The 21,100-nt window shown below is 43.1% G+C and overlaps 1 protein-coding gene across 2 annotated transcripts in view; it reads left to right on the plus strand.

Annotated features, from left to right (window-relative positions):
• The first annotated feature begins 445 nt into the window (after positions 1 to 445).
• Positions 446 to 21,100, plus strand: part of LOC120980140 (transmembrane protein 272-like) — a 170,120-nt gene continuing 149,465 nt past the window's right edge. For both annotated transcript variants that reach the window (XR_005774475.1, XM_040409029.1), the window contains exons 1-3: positions 446 to 573; positions 5,213 to 5,387; positions 7,772 to 7,804. Coding sequence is in view for 1 of the 2 variants with exons in the window: in XM_040409029.1 (XP_040264963.1) it covers positions 7,783 to 7,804 (22 nt within the window). In the remaining variant the exon portion in view is untranslated. The remainder of the gene's footprint in view (positions 574 to 5,212; positions 5,388 to 7,771; positions 7,805 to 21,100) is intronic.

Consider the following 21,100-nt stretch of genomic DNA (forward strand, 5'->3'; position numbering starts at 1 on the left):
CTGTCCCTTGGATTTAACAGTTTCAAGATGTCCCTGAGTTTTCCATTACTCATCTTCACCATGATGATAGGACCGTGACAAGGACCTGTTTTATGTGGGTATGTCTCAGACATCTGTAATGCCACTCAATCAGTTACCACCCCTGTAAATCAAAGTATCCCTGAATAAATATAGTATGATAAGGCAATCACAGTATTTAAGAGTTCCCTTGGAGGCTTGCTGTGTGAAATGGTGGCTGGATTACATTTAGGTAGAAACTACAAGGGGGGATATGGGTACTTCCAATGTAACCCTGGCCGCCCATAAAAAATTGAGGGAGGTACGATCGGAGGTCTTGGGCAGACTACAACTAAGGCAGTCTGTTAAAACTAGGGATGTGACCTTACTAACTTGATCTGCTGAAGTCTACATTTGAATTTGGAGAGTATATTTACTTAAGCACTCATGATCTGAAAGCTGCAGGGTGAACAGACACAGCAGGATCAGTTATATTTTCTTTGCACTGTAAGGAGTCCACAATTACTCTGTAGTCCAGGAAGTAGATGGTCCTAGAGGTTCCCTCTTCAGAAGCAGGTAAGTGTTGGCCCACTGACCTGCTGAGGCCAATGTTCTGCAGTCCATCAGACAATGTGTTCAGCCCATGGATAGTGAATGATGGTACAACCAAAAGCTCCACTTCAAAACCCTCTGTGATGCCTTCAGAGTGGAGAGAGATATCTCCAGGGTGCTGTATGGGCAGGCCACATTTCTTACTTTTCCAGCAGCGGTTCTGTGAATGGCCTTGTCACTTTCAAGATGGTGCTTAGGAAAGGTTTAAATTCAGGCCTTTCTGAGGATATGGAACAGTGGTGTGCAGCTCTGGTGGCTGCACACGTGTCTGTTTATATTCCTGCCACCTCTATGGTTAGACATGGCATGTCACTGCTCTAGGAAGGGTAGAAATTGAGCTCACAACTTCACTTGTGGGACTAGACAGCAGATTCTGAGTGGCGCTGAAATTGGGTCCGTGCTACTGGGTGATAAGGCAGGCTGGACCACCACATCAGAGCCACGGTTCTCCCAGGCCAGTTTATGGTGAAGCTGCATGTGTTGACACTGCAGAGTATGGCATTTTCCCCCCAACACTCCGCGCTGACTGCCTGCTACCGCTGCCTCCGTGAACCTTTGCATCGCTACTTTCCAGGCAGGTAGGCTCCTGCGAAGTAGGTGGTCTACCCCGGGCACGTTTGGCTTCTGACCTACCAGTGCTGCCACCCTGCTGACTCATGGCAACGCTACCACACTGCTGGCTCAGCCGCTGCCTCACGCGCAAGCTGCCACCCTCTTCTTTTGATGATGATGATTTCGTTCCTCCACTGTTCCCCTGGTTTATTTTATGCTATTTTGCGATATTGGAGGCTGCAGCACAGGGTTCCCATGGCCACTCAAACTCCCCCCAAACCCTTGCAATACATCCCTAGATGCTGTTCACAAGATTCATTCTGTCCTACCCTCCTTCTTTTACTTCTCCTCTGCTCCCTCTTACTCTCCCTCTTTCACAACTCCCTTCTCTGGTAACTGTACTGAGCATTTCCAGAGACTCTCTTTCTCTTCCTGTCACAAAAAAACCTTAGAAGTTGTTCTATGCTTTAACCCCTTCTCGACATCCATTGTACATGTACGGCTCTCTGTTTGGGTGGGTGCCCGCTCAAAAACACAGATGGGTGCCCGCTCAAAAACACAGATGCCGGCACATTAACCCCTTCTATACCATGGTCAACGCTGACCATGGCATGTACAGGGTTTGCGGACGGAGCTGCAGTGACGGGGACCCAATGGCTGGCATGGCAGACCAATGCCTTCCACAGGCATCGGGGCCTGCCAGTTATTTTATTTTTTTCAAAAAACCATTTATTGTGCTACGTCTGTAACGACAGCTGTATAAAAATATCACATGATCTACCCCATCAGATGAACGGCGTTAAAAAAAAACTGTCAGAAAAGCCATTTTGTCACCTATGTCAGAAAAAACATTTTGTCACCTTGCCTTACAAAAAGCATAAGTGAGCGATCAAAAAGTACTATGTACCCCAAATTGGTACCAATGAAAACGTCAATCATCCCACAAAAAATTAGCCCCCATTCAAAAAAGAATTCAAAAAAGGAAAAAAAAAATCAGATGAACGCCATAAAAAAAAACTGTCAAAAAAGCAATTTTTGGCCAGTGAGCGATCAAAAAGCATTATGTACCCCAAGTTGGTACCAATGAAAGTTTCACCTCATCTTGCAAAAAAATGAGCCCCCAACGAGCAATTTATGACCACATATGGGGTGTTGCCATGTTCAGGAGAAATTGCTTAACAAAATTTGGGGTGCTTTTTCTCCTGTTACCCCTTGTGAAAATGAAAAATGGGGAGATTATGCAACATTTTATTGGAAGAAATTCAAATTTTTATTTTCACAGCCAAGTGTTTCTAAATTCTATGAAATACCTGTGGGGGTCAAAGCATTATCATTGGAGTGTATGAGAAATACACTATGGGGGTCATTTACGAACAGATATACGCCACAAGGGAGCTGGTGTAGATTCAGACAAGTGTAAAGTCCGCCTAAGTTATGTAGAGGCCGCTGCAGGAAGGATGAAGACCGGCGTCTAAATCACGAGTCTTCATAAATGTCGCCTTATGTTCCTATGGAGCCCTGCCAAAAGCAAGGGCACCATAGAAACTAATGTGTGGCATCTTCTGTTCATTCAGGAGGGCAGAAGCTGCCACACAATGCATCTGGCTCCCCCGGTCCTCTCCAGGAAAGCTGAAGCACACCCAGAAGCATGTGCGTCTGGGTTTTAGCACATCCAGGTGCCATGGTGACGTTTGACCAGGGCATCTGAATGGTTAAATGTCTAGGACCGGCATTACCGCCAGTTGCGGACATTAGTCCTGAGTGCCTGCTGTTTAAACCATTTTTAAATGCCTGATCGCTGGCATAAATTTACGTGTGGCATTCAGGATGGGTTTAAACTGTATTCAGGTACGTAATAACTGACAAGCAGAGCAGAGAGGAGGATGAGGCAGCTCTTTATCTCAGTATTCTGAAGTAACTTGTCCTGCTGTGTGATTAGGACAGGTTTTGTGTGTACTAATAGGACGGCGGCCATTTTTTTCCTCCTAATAATTGCTTCCTATACAAAACAAGTTATTAGGATGAGTTCACAATTCAGTTATTTGATCAGTTATTTCCATCAGTTATTGTGAGCCAAAACCTGTAGTGAAGCCTACAGAGAGGTAAGGTATAATGGAAAGCTATTCACCTGTTCTGTGGTTTTGACCAGCACCTGGTTTTGACTTACAATAACTGATGGAAATAACTGATGAAATAACTGAAGTGTGAACTTAGCCTTATAAATACTGAAAGTTATTTGGGAATGTATTCATAATAAAGTAATATTTAAGTATTTTCATTTTCTTAATTCCCGGAGAACTCCTTTAACTTGTTTCCCACGACCTTGCAGTGGAGTCTGTATAGCTTGATCACTCTGCTGACACAAATACACAGTAGTTTTCAAATGTGCTGTAGCCTAGGACCCTGCAGTCTCTCTTGGGCAATTTTATCCCCCTAGATGAGCCACCTCTATGGTCCATATGGTCTGGAGAAGCAGGAGATTGATTTCATGCTCCCTCATTCCCCACTTTCTTCTCTGCAACTCCCTCTAACTAGCTCTGCCTCTACCTTGGCAGGAAGTCAGACCAGCCCACTGCTACCAAGAGGGGAGGAATGGGATGGAAAGTTCCATTCCTGTTGCCAACCATACCTCATCTGCTGGTGAACAAAGTGTACAGCATGACATTACATTACATTATACTATAAACCATTTACAATAGTAGTTCCCCTAGGTCTGGGGTATTACACATACAAAGGGACTCCTGCGAAAGCCAGCCAATGAGGTAAGTAAGAGGTTGATGTGCAATGCAAGAAGACATAGGGTGAGGTTACTTCATCCTTTAGTCATTTCTTTCTATGGCTGTGTGCACCTTTGGGCAATCACCGTGTTACTTTCTAGCCACCTGCCCATAAAAGAGAACATTTCAACATGTCACCATAAAATGCAGTGTAGACTGCTGAAAGCATGTTATAGAGCAGGAGGAGCTGAGCAGATTGATATGGGAAAAGATTCAGTAAAACTTGTAATTTATACATTTATAGCTCTGCTTTTTCTGAATTAAAGTCTACCCCCCGTGTACAGCTATCAGTGACTGACTGCTAACTCTGTATACAAACAGAGGATGCTATCAATTGTTGATAACACCTCCCCATGTACAACTGAAGTCATAAAAAACTGAGAATTAAATGTATAAATTACAAGTTTCAACCTGCAGATTGCACAGCGTTTGGTAGTGACAGGTCCTCTTTAAGTCTATTGAGTATATTGCTTGATGTAGTAACTGCACTGGCAGCACCTACATCAGTTACTTACTCTTATGTTGTATATATAGAGGACAAATTTAGTACCTCTGGCTTTTGAACCCCAAGTTACAAGCTCCCCATTACTGCCACTTAGGGGACCAGACCTAACAAAACATCACTTCTAGTAAGATCTTCCAGAGTCAATAGGTGCTACACTATCTACACACTTTGCAGAACAGACAAATGGCCGTACCACGTCCAGGTGGTGCTCAGTGTATAAAATCCCAAAAGTAAAATAAAATCACATCCAATACAATAGTAGAAGAGTCAGGTTTGTATCTTTATTTCCCATCAATCCAAAAACGGAGGATTTCCTTCCCGTTTGCAGTTGAAGCAGAACCGTGACCCGATAAATATGTGGGTTGTAAAAATCTTACATAATGACCGCTGTAGCATCCTGATCAGCTCACTCCTCAGTGATGCTGGGTGTTTATAGATTGCACCAAATATATATTTTTCGTGTTTACCATCCTTTGTATCTGATCGGTGGACTCCTCATCATGAGAACAGAGGTCCTGTGCTCCATATGCATGGAGGGGCAGGTCAAGCATGCAGTTAAACCCCAACCAATCAGATGCTTATGCCCTGTCCTGTGGATAAGGCATACATTTCTTTCCTGGCACATCCATTTCAACACTCAATACATTTGTCAACGATTGAGTGAAGATTGTACGATTCTTTATTTTATTTAGTGATTTATAATGTGCTGTCTCAGGTGAAGATTTGATCACATTCCAGGTTCAGTTATATCATTATTACTTTTTTACAGTGCATTCTCAGTGCAGCTGTCAGGGATCTTCCACCTGTGCCTTTAGGGCTGGCGGTGAATGCATCCTTAATCCGGTATGTGCCACTACCTCTAGGCTATAGTTGTTCTCTGAACTCCTGCATCACCATCAAAGTCTTCACCTCATTTCTTGAATTTGTGGAAAGGAGATCTGCAGGTAAGCAATGTAGTAGATGCTTAAATATGAAGTGCTTTACTTTTAGTAGACAATACCTCTGTATATACAGCATTTGAATATGCCACTATTTTTTCCTTATGGTTTCTGAGAAAAGATTTCATTGTGTTTGGAGCAGGGCAGATTAGGTGCATCATTGGCCTGGGGCTATCTACCCAACTTGGGCCCCCTCCCCTCCATTTTCCCATGACATTCCCCAGCAGTTTAAAAAAAAATTCTGTATGAAGAGGCTGCGGTCCTTCGTGGGCACTGAAGCCTCTTCCTCGGCCATGCGCTGCTCAGTCTTATCTAAGTGAAAAGGGCTGAGCTGCAATACCAAGTACAGCCACTATACAATGGATAGCGCTGTGCTTGGCAAGCAGCGAGGAGGCCCCGTTGCTCACTGGAGCACTACGATCTCCTCAAACTGCTGATCGGCAGGGGGGGGAGTTGATTTGGAACCCTCCAATCTCAGAATTGATTGCCTATCTACCTGAGGGTAGGCCATCAATGTGTAAATCCTGGAGAAACGTATTTTATTTGTAGTGTTACATAGGACTTCAGGTACCATCTACAAAATTATCTGTACTCAGCGAGTTATCACTGTGTTATCTGTGGTGTTACATAGGACTGCAAGTAACATCTACTACATTATCTGTACTCAGAGAGTTATCACTGTGTTATCTGTGGTGTTACATAGGACTGCAGGTAACATATACTACATTATCTGTACTCAGAGAGTTATCACTGTGTTAGGACTTATGCACACAAACGTAATATCTTTCCATGTCTGTTTTTTGCGGACCGTATGCGGAACCATTCATTTCAATGGGTCCGCAAACAAAAAGAAAGTTACTCCGTGTGCATTCCATTTCCGTATTTCCGTTCCACAAAAAATAGAACATGTCCTATTATTATCTGCATTATGGACAAGGATAGGACTGTTCTATTAGGGACCAGCTGTTCTGTTCTACAAAGTACGGAATGCATGCAGATGTCATCCGTATTTTTTGTGGATCCGTTTTTTGCGGACCACAAAATACATACGGTGGTGTGCATGAGTCCTTATCTGTGGTATTATAAAGGACTGCAGGTGACATCTACTACATTATTTTTACTCAGAGTCTGAGAATAGATAGTAGATGTCACCTGCAGTCATATGTAACACCACAAACAGCACAGATATAGCTTTCTTAGTACAGATAATGTAGTAGATATCCCCTGCAGTCCTATGTAACACCACAGATAACACAGTGATAACTCTCTGAGTACTGATAATGTAGTAGATGTCACCTGCAGTCCTATGTAACACCACACATAACACAGATATAGCTCTCTTACTACAGATAATGTAGTAAATGTTCCCTGCAGTCCTATGTAACACCACAGATAACACAGTGATAACTCTCTGAGTATTGATAATGTAGTAGATGTTCCCTGCAGTCCTATGTAACACCACAGATAACACAGTGATAACTTTCTGAGTACTGATAATGTAGTAGATGTCACCTGCAGTCCTATGTAACACCACAAATAACACAGTGATACCTCTGAGAACAGATAATGTAGTAGATGGTCCCTGCAGTCCTATGTAACACCACAGATAACACAGTGATAACTATCTGAGTACTGATAATGTAGTAGATGTCACATGCAGTCCTATGTAACACCACACATAACACAGATTTAGCTCTCTTACTACAGATAATGTAGTAGATGTTCCCTGCAGTCCTATGTAACACCACAGATAACACAGTGATAACTCTGAGAACAGATAATGTAGTAGATGGTCCCTGCAGTCCTATGTATCACCACAGGGAACACAGGACTGCAGGGACCATCTCTGGGTACAGATAATGTAGCAGATGTTACCTGCATACTGGTGCTGCCTCCTCTTTCGATGCTCCTCTGACCTCCTCTTTTTCCTGGCTATGAGAAAGTTTCAGCGGCAAGAGGGAGGGGGACTGTCAGCAGCTGAGAGCGGACCTTCAACAGAAGCTGTGCAGCTGCACTGCTTAGGGGGACAGAGCAGTATTAGGCGCTGCTGAATTCATAACGTGTGTATATGGGCATTTGGGGCGGTGTTGGGCCCCACAGAAATGTCAGGCCGGGGCTGCCGACCCAAACACTCGTATTATAATTCACGATTGTTTGGAGGATATATAAAGGTACAGTATGGTCCTATAGACTGCTTTCCGTGCTATTTGGTGGCTCCGTATATCTCTGAGGTTTTACTTAATCACAACAATAAGCTTGTGTGCTTGAGCCCTTATAGATTAATTGGACTACTTTCTATAAAATAAAGTATATGACTGTAACTTCTTTTAAAACGTTTATGGTAACTGTAGAAAAAAAGGTAATTGTAATAAAAATTATCTGTCTTTCAGAGCATTACATAATGGGACTCACATTTAGTGGAGGTAAGGACTCTACTTTTATAACGGAGATGCAGATGTGATTATTCTCACTATATTGTTAAGTTCTTTTGGGGTAATCTTAAGGCCTCCTGCACACGAACGTGGCCGTATTTAAGACCGCACTCCGGAATTACGGAGTGCTTCCGTGGGGTTTCGTCCCGTCTTCCGTTCCACAAAAAGATACAACATGTCCTATCTTTTTGCAGAACGGCCGGATCGCGGACCCATTAAAGTGAATGGGTCCACGATCTGCTGCGGCTGCCCCACGGATGGTGTTTGTGCATTGCGGCCCGAAATTTGCTGGCCGCAGCACGACCACGGGGCACACACACGGGAGGCCTAAGTGCTTTTTCTTAAATCTCAGTTATCTCAATTCATCTTGAAATGTGGTAGTATTCTAAAACACTAGTCAATGTAGTGAAGAGGAGGAGAAAAAAGGAGATTTAGTTCAGTGCAGTGGTCAATATAGATTTCATGCTAAGACAAATTAACTCGCCTAAAGAGAAAGAAGCAGGATAAACCTCCCTAAATCTCCAAAGTCTTCAATAAAATACAGTGGGGAAAGTTTACTAAATTGTCACATGCCAGTCTTAGTCTTAGTCTACTTTCACACTGGCGTTTTGGTTTCCATTTGTGAGATCCGTTTCAGGGCTCTCTCAAGCGGTCAAAAACGGATCAGTTTTGCCCTAATGCATTCTGAATGGATAAGGATCTGTTCAGAATGCATCAGTTTGCCTCCGTTTCGCCTCCATTCCGCTCTGGAGGCGGACACCAAAATGCTGCTTGCAGCGTTTAGGTGTCCGCCAGATGATGCAGAGGCAAACACACAATGTAAGTCAATGGGGATGGATCCATTTTCACTGACACAATATGGCACAATAGAAAACAGATCCGTCCCCCATTGACTTTCAATGGTGTTCAAGATGGATCCGTTTTGGCTTTGTTACAGATAATACAATTGGATCCGTTCTGAACGGATGCATGCGGTTGTATTATCTGAACGGATCCGCACCAAACGCGAATGTGAAAGTAGCCTAAAGTGTGCAGAAGTAAGATGCCACAAATGATTAAGAGACACAGGCATCTATGTTTGTCCATGTGCCAGAAAATTAAAGGGATTAGCCCAAGATTAATGTAAAAAAATCAGACATCATATACTAAATGACAATCTCTAACAAAGCTAGAACCAGCCCTGTATCTCACATGGATCCAGAGATCTCCCCATTCATTGCTCTGCTAGATTTATGTCAAGCTGCTAGCTCAAGGGGAGTGTCTTTTCTGCTGCAGCCCAGGGGACATGTCCATGCTCTCCCTATCACAGCTCAGGAGGCGTGTCCATGCTCCACCTATCACAACTCGGGAGGCAATTGAAGGATGAAACTGAGCATGTGCGGCCATCTCAGTGAGCAGGACAAAGAAATGAGAAAAAAAACAAACAGCAGGTGGCGCTGTACAGATAGATTTTATTGAATAACTCAGTGGCAATGCTAAATTTTTAGTTACATGCAATTACAAAAGTATTCAAATCCAGTTACTAGTTTTAAAACTGTAGAACATTTTCCATGGGACCACCCCATTTAAATCTACGCCACCCATGATCTGGCACAAATCTGTAGTGAAATTTACACCAGTTTCTGTAGATAATGTGAAGAAAAGAATGGAACCCACTGGTCTGCCCTGCCAGCAATATGGATGGAGAAGCAGTGTTCTTTAAATGTTCTTGTTTATATATTTTTTAAATATAATAAACAGTATAATAAATGGTATATTTAAAAAAATAATAAAGAACATTTAAAGAACACTGCTTCTCCATCAATATTGCTGGCAGCGCCGACCAGTGGGTTCCATTCTTTGCTTCACATTATCTAGAAAATCATCCTGGTACTCGTTCATCCGAGCCAGGAGGGAACCTGGGTAGCAGCACAGCATCACCTTATGCTGGTAAGGATTAAAAACCAGTGAAGCCATCATAGCTGCTATGACTACTCACAACAGCATCTGGTAAGCGCATATACCTTACTATGACTGCACATCTTTCAAGGTGATATTGCACATGAGGCGCTGTATGTTTTTGATTTTCTTTTGTCTATATACAGTACAGACCAAAAGTTTGGACACACCTTCTCATTCAAAGAGTTTTCTTTATTTTCATGACTATGAAGGCATCAAAACTATGAATTAACACATGTGGAATTATATACATAACAAACAAGTGTGAAACAACTGAAAATATGTCATATTCTAGGTTCTACAAAGTAGCCACCTTTTGCTTTGATTACTGCTTTGCACACTCTTGGCATTCTCTTGATGAGCTTCAAGAGGTAGTCCCCTGAAATGGTCTTCCAACAGTCTTGAAGGAGTTCCCAGAGATGCTTAGCACTTGTTGGCCCTTTTGCCTTCACTCTGCGGTCCAGCTCACCCCAAACCATCTCGATTGGGTTCAGGTCCGGTGACTGTGGAGGCCAGGTAATCTGGTGCAGCACCCCATCACTCTCCTTCATGGTCAAATAGCCCTTACTTTCAACGTTTTCCCAATTTTTCGGCTGACTGACTGACCTTCAAAAACACAAATGCAATAGCACTCTGCAACCAGCACTCTGCCCTGCCTCTATGCTGGATGTTGAATGAGGCATTGGTGTACATTTTGGCCAAAGCGTAATAAGCCACTCACCACGTCAAGGTCGCCTCTATGAGTGGTCCCTAACACTAGTACCTACCTGTTATGGGCCATGAAAGCCACACAAAGTCCAGGGAGCGCAGGTACAGCATGCATGCCAGGCACACTCCGCTTTTAACCCCGTCCGGTGCCGTGACAGCTTTCATCGGATCCAGGAATGCAAGTACCAACATGCATGCTGAGCCCATTATATACTTCTCCTGGAGCCAAATGGCTACTGGTAGGCACTGCAAAAGCAGACTCAGCTTTATACTGACTTTAAAACCAGCCTGCAGGGCAGACTAACTGGTCAGGTGTGCATGACTGCATGGAAATCGCCACGCCTACAATATATACTACATTTTTTCTTTGTAGTATATATTGGAGGCGTGGTGATCTCCATGCAGTCATGCACACCTGACCAGTTAGTCTGCCCTGCAGGCTGGTTTTAAAGTCAGTATAAAACTGAGTCTGCTTTTACAGTGCCTACCAGTAGCCATTTGGCTCCAGGAGAAGTATATAGTGGGCTCAGCATGCATGTTGGTACTTGCATCCCTGGATCCGATGAAAGCTGTCACGGCACCGGACAGGGTTAAAAGCAGAGTGTGCCTGGCATGCATGCTGCACCTGCGCTCCCTGGACTTTGTGTGGCTATCATGGCCCATAACAGGTAGGTACTAGTGTTAGGGACCAATCATGGAGGCGACCTTGACGTGGTGAGTGGCTTATTACGCTTTGGCCAAAATGTACACCAATGCCTCATTCAACATCCAGTATAGAGGCAGGGCAGAGTGCTGGTTGCAGAGTGCTATTGCATTTGTGTTTTTGCGTTTGTATATGTATTTCGCCATAGCGATGTGCACCTGCATACAGGGTTGTGCTGACTGAATGCCCCACATTTTTTCTTTGTACTGTATATTACACCAGTTTCTGGCATAAACTATGGAGAATCTGTTGGTCTGCAGGAGCTGTAGAGATTGGTTTCCAAATCATAACTTTCTGATCGTATTGCTCAAACTTCTGATGGACCTGATCACCTCATACTAGGAGCAGAACCTTGAAGGAAGTACCGATCCAATAGACTATAGTGAGTTCTGTGGGGCTTCTGTCAGGTTGCCTGGCATTTTACCACTGAAAACAGCTCAGTATGGTGATTTTTTGATTCAACCTGTAATGGAGACTGTGTTAGGTGACAAGGATGTGAACAAAGCCTACCAAAGTTATGAAGATTTTCCTGCGTGTTTTAAATTCAGTATTTTCCACATCGCTGACTTCTCAGAGTATGGAGTTTATAGTTTCTCAATGGGGCCGCAGTGCATGAAGTACTGGCAGGAGCACGTGCCCCCCTCTCCCCCCGAGGTTTACTAAATGCTGGCCTAGCACATGGGTACCCCGTGTGTACTCGTGGACTGCTGAGAAGTCAGCAATGTGGAGAATAGTGAATTTAAAGCTGTGCTTTAGAAGGGAATATCTCTAGTAAAAATACAAAATACATTAATAAAAATACATTAGAAAAATTATTATTATGGCTAGGGATGAGCGTATCGACTTCGGATGAAACATCCTAAGTCGATTCGCATAAAACTTCGTTCTAATACTGTATGGAGCAGGAGGTGGGTACAGTATTAGAATGTATTGGCTCCGATGAGCCGAAGTTATTGCTTCGCAAAGTAACTTCATAAATTAATTTGTACTGTAAAAAAACATTTCCCGAACTCGGGTTCGGTTCCAAGTGGTACATCTCCTGTGTAACGTTTCCACATCCAAAATACCTGTGACATTCCCTGTAATTTTATATTAGCGACATTATCTGCGGTATTTCTCCTGTGTAATGTGTTTGCATTCCAAATACCTTTTTATATTTTTTTACGTATACACTTACAAATCCTACGCTACTGTACGTGTGACATACTTTCAAGCATATATAACATTTAATATGAAGAAGGCGAGCAGTAGGGGACAGGGAAGTGGCCGTGATGGTGATGGTGCATGCAGAGGCCGTGGCCCTGGGCATGTTGAACCTGTGCCTGATGCCAGAGCACAAGAAAAACAATCATCCACGATGCCTAGCTTCATGTGCAATGGCCAGGTACGGGTGGATAATATTCTGTATTTGTTGTGACGCAAATTGCAGCATGCACAGGGTACTATCCCAGGGCCCTTCCAAGGTGTTATAACGCACGTCCCAGATTAGGAATGCCAGAGTGGTGTAATGACCTATAATGTCTCTGTAATTTGGTGGTAGTTGTGTCACGGTGTCTCCTACCTGGGTACGGCCAGACTCCTGGCTCCTAGCTTACTTGCAATAAATTTGAGTGTAGTGATAGTAGGAGTAATAGAGGAACTTTGCAGAATAAATGATGTCCAGACCTTTATATGAAGTTCAAATATTGCTTTACTTGAAATAACTTGCATCCAAGCAGTATACAGCTTTGGTCTCTTGGTCCCAGAAAGTTTTGGCAAGGATTGGCAGGAATGAGTACTTCTGCTTTAAATGCCACTTCTGTTGTGTGGGTACCGACTAGCGGAGGAGGAATAGGCTTCTCCTAGGCACTGGACTTATCTCAGAGATGGATTCTCAGGGGATGCTTTCTTCCTGGAACTCTGGAGTTTGTTTGTAGTTTCTGCTCTCTTCATTAAGCAGAGCTGAAGGTGATCAGACTGGGTATATGGCCAAGTCTCAGCCGAGACTAGGTCCTTGCTGTCTTCAGTATGCAGGGGAACTGCACACACACACACCCTACCCCTAGCAGGGGGTGGGCTACACTCCACTCTAACTTCCTTCTTCACCCATGCTGTAGGATTTGGGTCCAACCCACCTCTCCAGAGGGGGAGCTAAGCTGGAATAATCCATTCCAGGTCAGATACACTAAACTGTAACTTGTACCTGCCAATAAGTTACTGCCACCTGCTGATAACCAGGATAAATACATGAACAATTACTTTTAACATAGCTTTATGCACATTTGTGGAAGACATAATGTAAATTATATCTGATGATAGTATAAAGGCTCCTAGGAGATAGGAGCGGGGTAGAGGCTTGTAGTAACACAACTCTGGGGTGTTACATTCCCCCTTACTTTGAGTCAAGCCGTCCTTGGCTTGTGCTTAGGATAATAGAAATGAGCTCTGGGGTACCCAATTTAATACAAAGTGCTGCATGAAGTACATATAAAGACATGGAAAGACAAACATATAACAACTACCCTAATGTTCCTGCATGCATGAGTAGGAAATGTTGCCATTTAGGCTTGTGGACACTGAGGTCTTCTGCAGCCTGATGTCAGCGGCCGTCCCTCGTTAGGCAGTCCCCAGCCGCCACTATTTTTCATGTTGTGCCGTGTCCGCCTTACACCAGCATGTGTCCCGTAACATCAACCGTGCCCTGACCAACGCAGTTACTGGGAAGGTCCACTTAACCACTGACACATGGACAAGTGCTTGTGGGTGAACGTTATGGAGGCCGGGAGCGAGTCGTACCCAGGGATGGCACAGGTGCTACCGACGCCAAGTATTGTGGGCTCTACTTCCATCAGGGTTTCCGCCACCACCTACGTTAGTGGCTCTAACCCCCACTTCTCCTCCTCCACTTCCACCTCAGAATTATCCTATTGCAGCACCAGTCAGCCATCAGTTGGTAGCTGGAAGCAGTGTAGCACTGATGTGGGGAAGCGTCAACAGGCCGTGCTTAAGCTGATCTGCTTAGGTGACAAACAGCACACCGCCGCAGAGCTGTGGCAGAGGATAAGAGACCAGACTGAGCTGTGGCTCTCGCCACTCAACCTACTGTAGAACCAGGCATTGTTGTGTCTGATAATGGTCGTAACTTGGTGGCGGCTTTGTAGCCCGGCAAGCTCGCACACATCCCATACCTAGCCCACGTCTTCAACTTAGTGGTTCAGTGGTTTCTCAAAACCTACCCCAATTTGCCTGAGCTACTAGTGAAGGTGCGCCGCGTGTGTGCACATTTCCGCAAGTTATCAACAGCTTCCACCGGTCTGTCAACGCTGCAGCAGCCCTTACAATTGTTAGCTCACCGACTGTTGTGCGACGTGAGCATGCGGTGGAACTCCACTTTCCACATGTTGTCCAGGCTTTCTGAGCAGCAGAGGGCAGTAGTGGAATACCAGCTGCAACATGGTCATTGCCTTTCCAATCAGCTTCACAAGCAAGGAGTTGGCATGGATGTCTGACCTCTGTGAGGTTTTAAGAAACTTTGAGGAATCAACACAGATGGTGAGCGGTGATAACGCTATTGTCAGCGTCACCATCCCACTTCTGTGTCTACTCAAACGCTCACTGCTCACAATTAAGGCCAACGCTTTGCATGTGGAAGAGGTGGAAATGGGGGAAGAAAGTACACAGGGTGATAGCCAGACCACCCTCAGTTCATCTTCTCAGCGCGAATTGGATAATGAGGAGGAGCAGGAGACGGTTGTCTCCGCTACAGAGGGTAGTACCCATGAAAGTTTAATTCCATTTGTTTAGCGTGGATGGGCAGAAGAGGAGAAAGAGGATGAGAAGATTGAGATTCATCCTCCTGATGACGACAGCGAAGTCTTGTCTGTTGGGACTCTGACACACATGGCTGATTTTATGTTAGGCTGCCTTTCCCGTGACCCACGCGTTTTACGCATTTTGGACAACATGGATTACTGGTTGTTCACCCTTCTCGACCCCCGCTACAAAGAGAACTTCTCATCTATCATTCCTTTGGTGGAGAGGACGAGCAAAATGGTGCAATACCAGAAGGTCCTTGTGGAAAAATTGCTCCAAGAATTTCCAGCTGACAACGCTGGCAGCAGAGTACGTAGTTCCTTGGGCAACCGAGGAGGGGAGACAAGGGGAACACACATGAGTTCTAACAGAGGCAAGGCAACACTCTCCAGGGCCTGAGACAGTACCCTTACCCTGATGCGTGGCCTATTTTCACAAGGAGAAAAATGTTTTGGAAGATAGTGGAGTACGTAGCAGACCGTGTCAGCGTCCTCAATGATCCCTCTGTGCCTTACAACTACTGGGAGTCCAGGCTGGACACGTGGCACGAACTGGTGCTCTATGCCTTGGAGGTGCTGGCCTGCGCTGCCGCCAGTATTTTTATTATTTAGTACTGCTGGGGGCATAATTACTGATAAGCGCATCCGCCTGTCAACTGAAAATGCAGACAAGTTGACTCTTATAAAAATGAACAAGGCCTGGATTGCCCCTGACTTCTCTACTCCACCAGAGGAAAGTGGCTGAACATAAAGGCACTTTAAATGTGTTTTGATAATGTACTGAATACACTGTATTACCATGCACACCTACCACCACAAAAAAGCGTATTTAGTTCAATCTTCCTTTTCTCGTCCTCCTCCTCTTCCATCATATCAACATGATTATTAGTCTGCCCTCGCTCCTAATGTTGTAGAGGGTCAGCTCACCCGCAGGCCCTCACCTACAATCTTTTAAAGCAGGTGTGCACAACGTTTTCTTGTTGGGGGCCACATTGTCAGACTGAACCAATGTGTAGGGCCAAAAATAAAATTTTAAGAGGTATTAACAACTGAAATACTGTATTTATATTTATGGCATATTGAACATACAGTATATAACATTAATATCTAATTACAGTTCTAGGACTCCCATCTAAAGGAAGAATTCATGAAAAATACATTTGAGCAGTCACAAAACATAGACATACATGTCTGTTACCAGATGGTAGCAGGCCCACACCTACAATCTTTTAGAGGGTCAGCTCACCTGCAGGCCCTCGCATATAATGTTTTAGAGGGTCAGCTCACCAGCAGGCTCTCAAATACAATATTTTAGAGGGTCAGCTCACCTGCAGGCCCTCGCATGTAATGTTTTAGAGGGTCAGCTTACCAGCAGGCCCTCGCCCATAATTTTTTAAATGGTTAGCTAAGCAGCAGGCACTCGCCCATAATTTTTTAAATGGTCAGCTCAGCAGAAGGCACTCACCCATAATTTTTTTGATGCTCAGATCAGCAGCAGGCACTCGCCCGTAATGTTTTAGAGGGTCACCAGCAGGCCCTTGCTCCTAATGTTTTTGAGGGTCATCAGCAGGCCATCAATCATATAATTTTTCAAGGGTAATAAAGGGTGTATTGGAATGCTGGTTCCTTGCAATTTTTGGAAGCCCTTTCACTTAGTGCATAGGCTTTATGAGTGTAGGAGTCCCAGTACCTGAACAATTGTACCACAATGTGAATGAGGCCCTCTATTATGTGATATACATGTTGTATCGGAGTGCCTCTTCCTTGTAATTTTTGGCAGCACTTGCACTTTATATACAAGTAAATATACAGGAAAGAATGTTTCTGAACAATTTTTCCTCTAAAATCGATTTTTATCTTCGGTTTTGTGCGTATTAGTGTCAGTCTGTTAAAGTGGCGTACTACTCGGACAACATCGTTCCCAGCAGCGACCTGGGAGTCCAAGATGCATCCAGACATCCTCCCCATGCTGTTCACGAACCATTTCGGCGGTGTTTCCATCAATTTCTGACCTTTTCGTATGAACCAGACACCCTCCCCTCTTCAGATCAGGGGTTGCCTGGTTTAATGTTTGGGTTCTCCCATTGACTTCGATTGTGCTTGGCAGAGCACCCGAGCACTTTGGTGCTCGATCAACACTACTTTTAACCACACACACAAATGAAAAAGACCTGTGCAAAGCTGGGTAATTTTGCTAGAATATATCAAATATTCCTACAAGCACAATTTAACCCCTTAGGGACTGGGCTCATTTTCACCTTAAGGACCAGGCAATTTTTTGCAAATCTGACCAGTGTCACTTTATGTGTGAATAACTTTAAAATGCTTTTATACTTATCCAGGCCATTCTGAGATCGTTTTTTCGTCACATATTGTACTTCATGACACCGGTAAAATGGAGTAAAAAAAAAAAATTTTTTATTTATAAAAAAAATACCAAATTTACCAAAAATGTACAGGCACACGGCAGGGCGCATAAGGAAAGGAACACCATATGGTTTCTGGAAGGCAGATTTTGCTGGATTGGTTTTTAGACACCATGTCCCATTTGAAGCCCCCTGATGCACCCCTAGAGTATAAACTGCAAAAAAAGTGACCCCATTTTGGAAACTACGGGATAAGGTGGCAGTTTTGTTTGTACTATTTTAGGGTACATATGATTTTTGGTTGCTCTATATTACACTTTTTGTGAGGCAAAGTAACAAAAAATAGAAATTCTTATTCTTTATTATTTACAACATTGATCTAACAGGTTATATCATGTGCTATTGTTATAGAGCAGGTTCTTACGGACGCGGCGATACCTAATATGTATACTTTTATTTATTTATTTAGGTTTTACACAATAATATCTTTTTTGAAACAAAAAAAAAATCATGTTTTAGTGTCTCCATAGTCTGTCTGAGAGCCAAAGTTTTTTCAGTTTTTAGGCGATTTTCTCAGGTTGGGTATCATTTTTGCGAGATGAGATGATGGTTAGATTGGCACTATTTTGGGGTGCATATGACTTTTTGATCGCTTGCTATTACACTTTTTGTGATGTAAGGTAACAAAAATATAGCTTTTTTGATGCCGTTTTTATTTTAAAAAAATTACAGTGTTCACCTGAGGGGTTAGGTCATGTGGTATTTTTATAGAGCAGGTTCTTACGGATGTGGCAATACCTAAAATGTATACCTTTTTTTATTTATTTAGGTTTTACACAATAATATCATTTTTGAAACAAATAAAACCCATGTTTTAGTGTCTCCATAGTCTGAGAGCCATAGTTTGTTTTTATTTTTTGGGAGATTGTCTTATGTAGGGTATAATTTTTTGCAGGATGAGGTGACGGTAAGATTGACACCATTGTGGGGGGCGTACGCCTTTTTGATCGCTTGGTGTTGCACTTTTAGTGATGTAAGGTGACAAAACAAATGTTTTTTTAGCACAGTTTTTATTTAATTTTTTTGACAGTGTTTACCTGAGGGGTTATGTCATATGATATTTTTATAAAGCCAGTTGTTACGGACGTGGCGATACCTAATATGTATACTTTCTTTAGTTTTTTTAAGTTTTACACAATAATATCATTTAAAAAAATATATATAAAATCATGTTTTAGTGTCTCCATAGTCTGAGAGTCATAGTTTTTTCAGTTTTTGGGCGATTGTCTTAGGTAGGGTATCATTTTTGTGGGATGAGATGACGGTTAGATTGGCACTATTTTGATCGCTTGCTATTACACTTTTTGTGATGTAAGGTGACAAAAATGGCTTTTTTGACACCGTTTTTTTTTTTATGGTGTTCACCTCAGGGTTTAGGTCATGTGGTATTTTTATAGAGCAGGTTCTTATGGACGCGGCGATACCTAATATGTCTACTTTTTTATTTATTTTTTACGTTTAACATAAAAAAGCATTTTTGAACCAAAAAAAACATGTTTTAGTCTGAGAGCCATATTTTTTTTTATTTTTTGGGCTATTGTCTCATGTAGGGGCTAATTTTTTGTGGGATGAGGTGACGGTTTGATTGGTACTATTTTGGCGTACATACGACTTTTTTTTATCACTTTTATTACCTTTTTTGGGAAGTAAGGGGGGCAAAATTTCAATTTCATCATAGTTTTTATTTTAAATTTTTTATGGCATTCACCGTGTGGGGAAAGTAACATGACCGTTTTATAGATCAGGTCGTTATGGACGCAGTGATATCAAACATGTGTAGGGAATTTTGTTTTTTTATTTAATCAGTGATAAATGTGTTTTTTTATTTTAACTTTTTTCCCCTTTTTTTTTTTTTTTTGACCCAGACCCACTTGGTTCTTGAAGATCCAGTGGGTCTGATGTCTGTATAATACAGTACAATACACTATATCGTGTACTGTACTGTATTTTCACTTTACAAAATCTGATCAGACTTTTGCCTTTAGCAGAAGTCTGATCAGCACCATGGACATCCGGAAGCCTGTGAAGGCGTCCGGTTGCCATGGTAACCATCACTCGCTGCCACAACACGCGCCTGCCCGCCCCCCCAGCACCGCCCGCACTGCACGCACCATCCGCACCCCGCCCTCCTCGCTGCACCCGCCGGCACATAACAAGGAGGGCTGCAGGGGGGGGGGTTAAACATTAAAATAAGGCATTTTGAAGTTTCTGTTCCCCGCGGTTTCATCAGAAACGTCCAAAAGCGCTTCAAACCGCAGGTCTGAATTGATTGCAGCGATCGCCGATACGGGGGGGTCATAGGCATTGACCCAGAGTGCCTGCTGGTGCTGGCGGTGATCGGAACTACACAGGACGTACCTGTACGCCCTGTGTCCTTAAGTACCAGGACATCAGGGCGTACAAGTACGCCCTGTGTCCCCAACAGGTTAAGTAGTTTTTTTTTCTTGTATTTTACATACCTTTGTTCTTTCATCTCAACTTCTTTAAAGCCAGGCCATAATCTGATCGCAGCATTTACATCTTCTGTAACCACAAAGGCTCCCATCACATTATAGAGCCAGGATGTTCTTCAATGTTCTCAACCATAAAAAAAAAAAAAGGAACAAACAGCAGGTGGTGCTATACCGATGCATTTTATTGAATAGCTTAGTGGCTATACTACATTTTTAATTACATGTAGTTAGAGAAGTATTGAGATGCAGGTGCTGGTTTAAAAAATGCTGAATTTTATTCATGACACAACGCTTTAAGTGTTTTGATAAAGAAGCAGCTTAGACGTATTCTTTCTGCACGTCTTTGGGAGTAAATACTCTTTCGGTGTTTCTGCTCTGCTGTAGCTCTATTTGCAGAATTCATAATTAGGCTTCCAGGGCAAGGCTAGTTTCAGACAAGCATGTTCATGTATTGTGTGAGCATCATTTCCCGGCCTGAAAGCTGAAGATTTATAATGCTGTGGGTTCCTGACCGACATCCGCTGTAATGAACTGTACTGACAGCTTTATGTGAACACAACAGGCGGTCCCAAGGCCATCGGCCTACCAGGAAGTTTCCCTGTAGGGTCTATGGCCAGTCCACCTCTGCTCGAATAACCTCTGATACCTGTGTGGCACCCACCACAGTACCCCTAGTAGTACCTGAAACCTGTCACCACACAGTGCACACCACATACAAGAAGACAATCTTAGACCAATAGAAATCAAATAGCTTAAAGGGGTTGTCTTACTTCAGCAAATGGCATGTATCATGTAGGGAAAGTTAATACAATACACTTACTAATGTATTGTGGTTGTCCATATTGCTTCCTTTGCAGGCTGGATTAATTTTTCCATCGTGATATACATTGCTCGTTTCCATGGTTACGATCACCCTGCAATCCATTAGTTGTGGAAAAATTAATAAAGCAGGCAAAATGGATAATAACAATACATTAGAAAGTGCTTTGTATTAACTTTCCCTACATGCCACTTGTTGAAGTGACAACCACTTTAACTGTAGTGAACACAACTGTAAATATAGTGGCACTCAAAGTGTTTTGGTTCTCGTTACTTTAAGAGGCATAATATGATTAGTGGTTTTAACACTCATATAAGAAACAATCTCTCAATGTCATAGAATAACCCAAACTATTAAACCACAGAACAATAGGTGTAACTTTTTTCCCCAGGTCCCTGATCACCTTACAGGGGCCACTATCAGAACAGTGATGCTCCATACAGTCTCA

The sequence above is a fragment of the Bufo bufo genome, chromosome 10, assembly GCF_905171765.1.
Source record: "Bufo bufo chromosome 10, aBufBuf1.1, whole genome shotgun sequence".
NCBI lineage: Eukaryota > Metazoa > Chordata > Amphibia > Anura > Bufonidae > Bufo > Bufo bufo.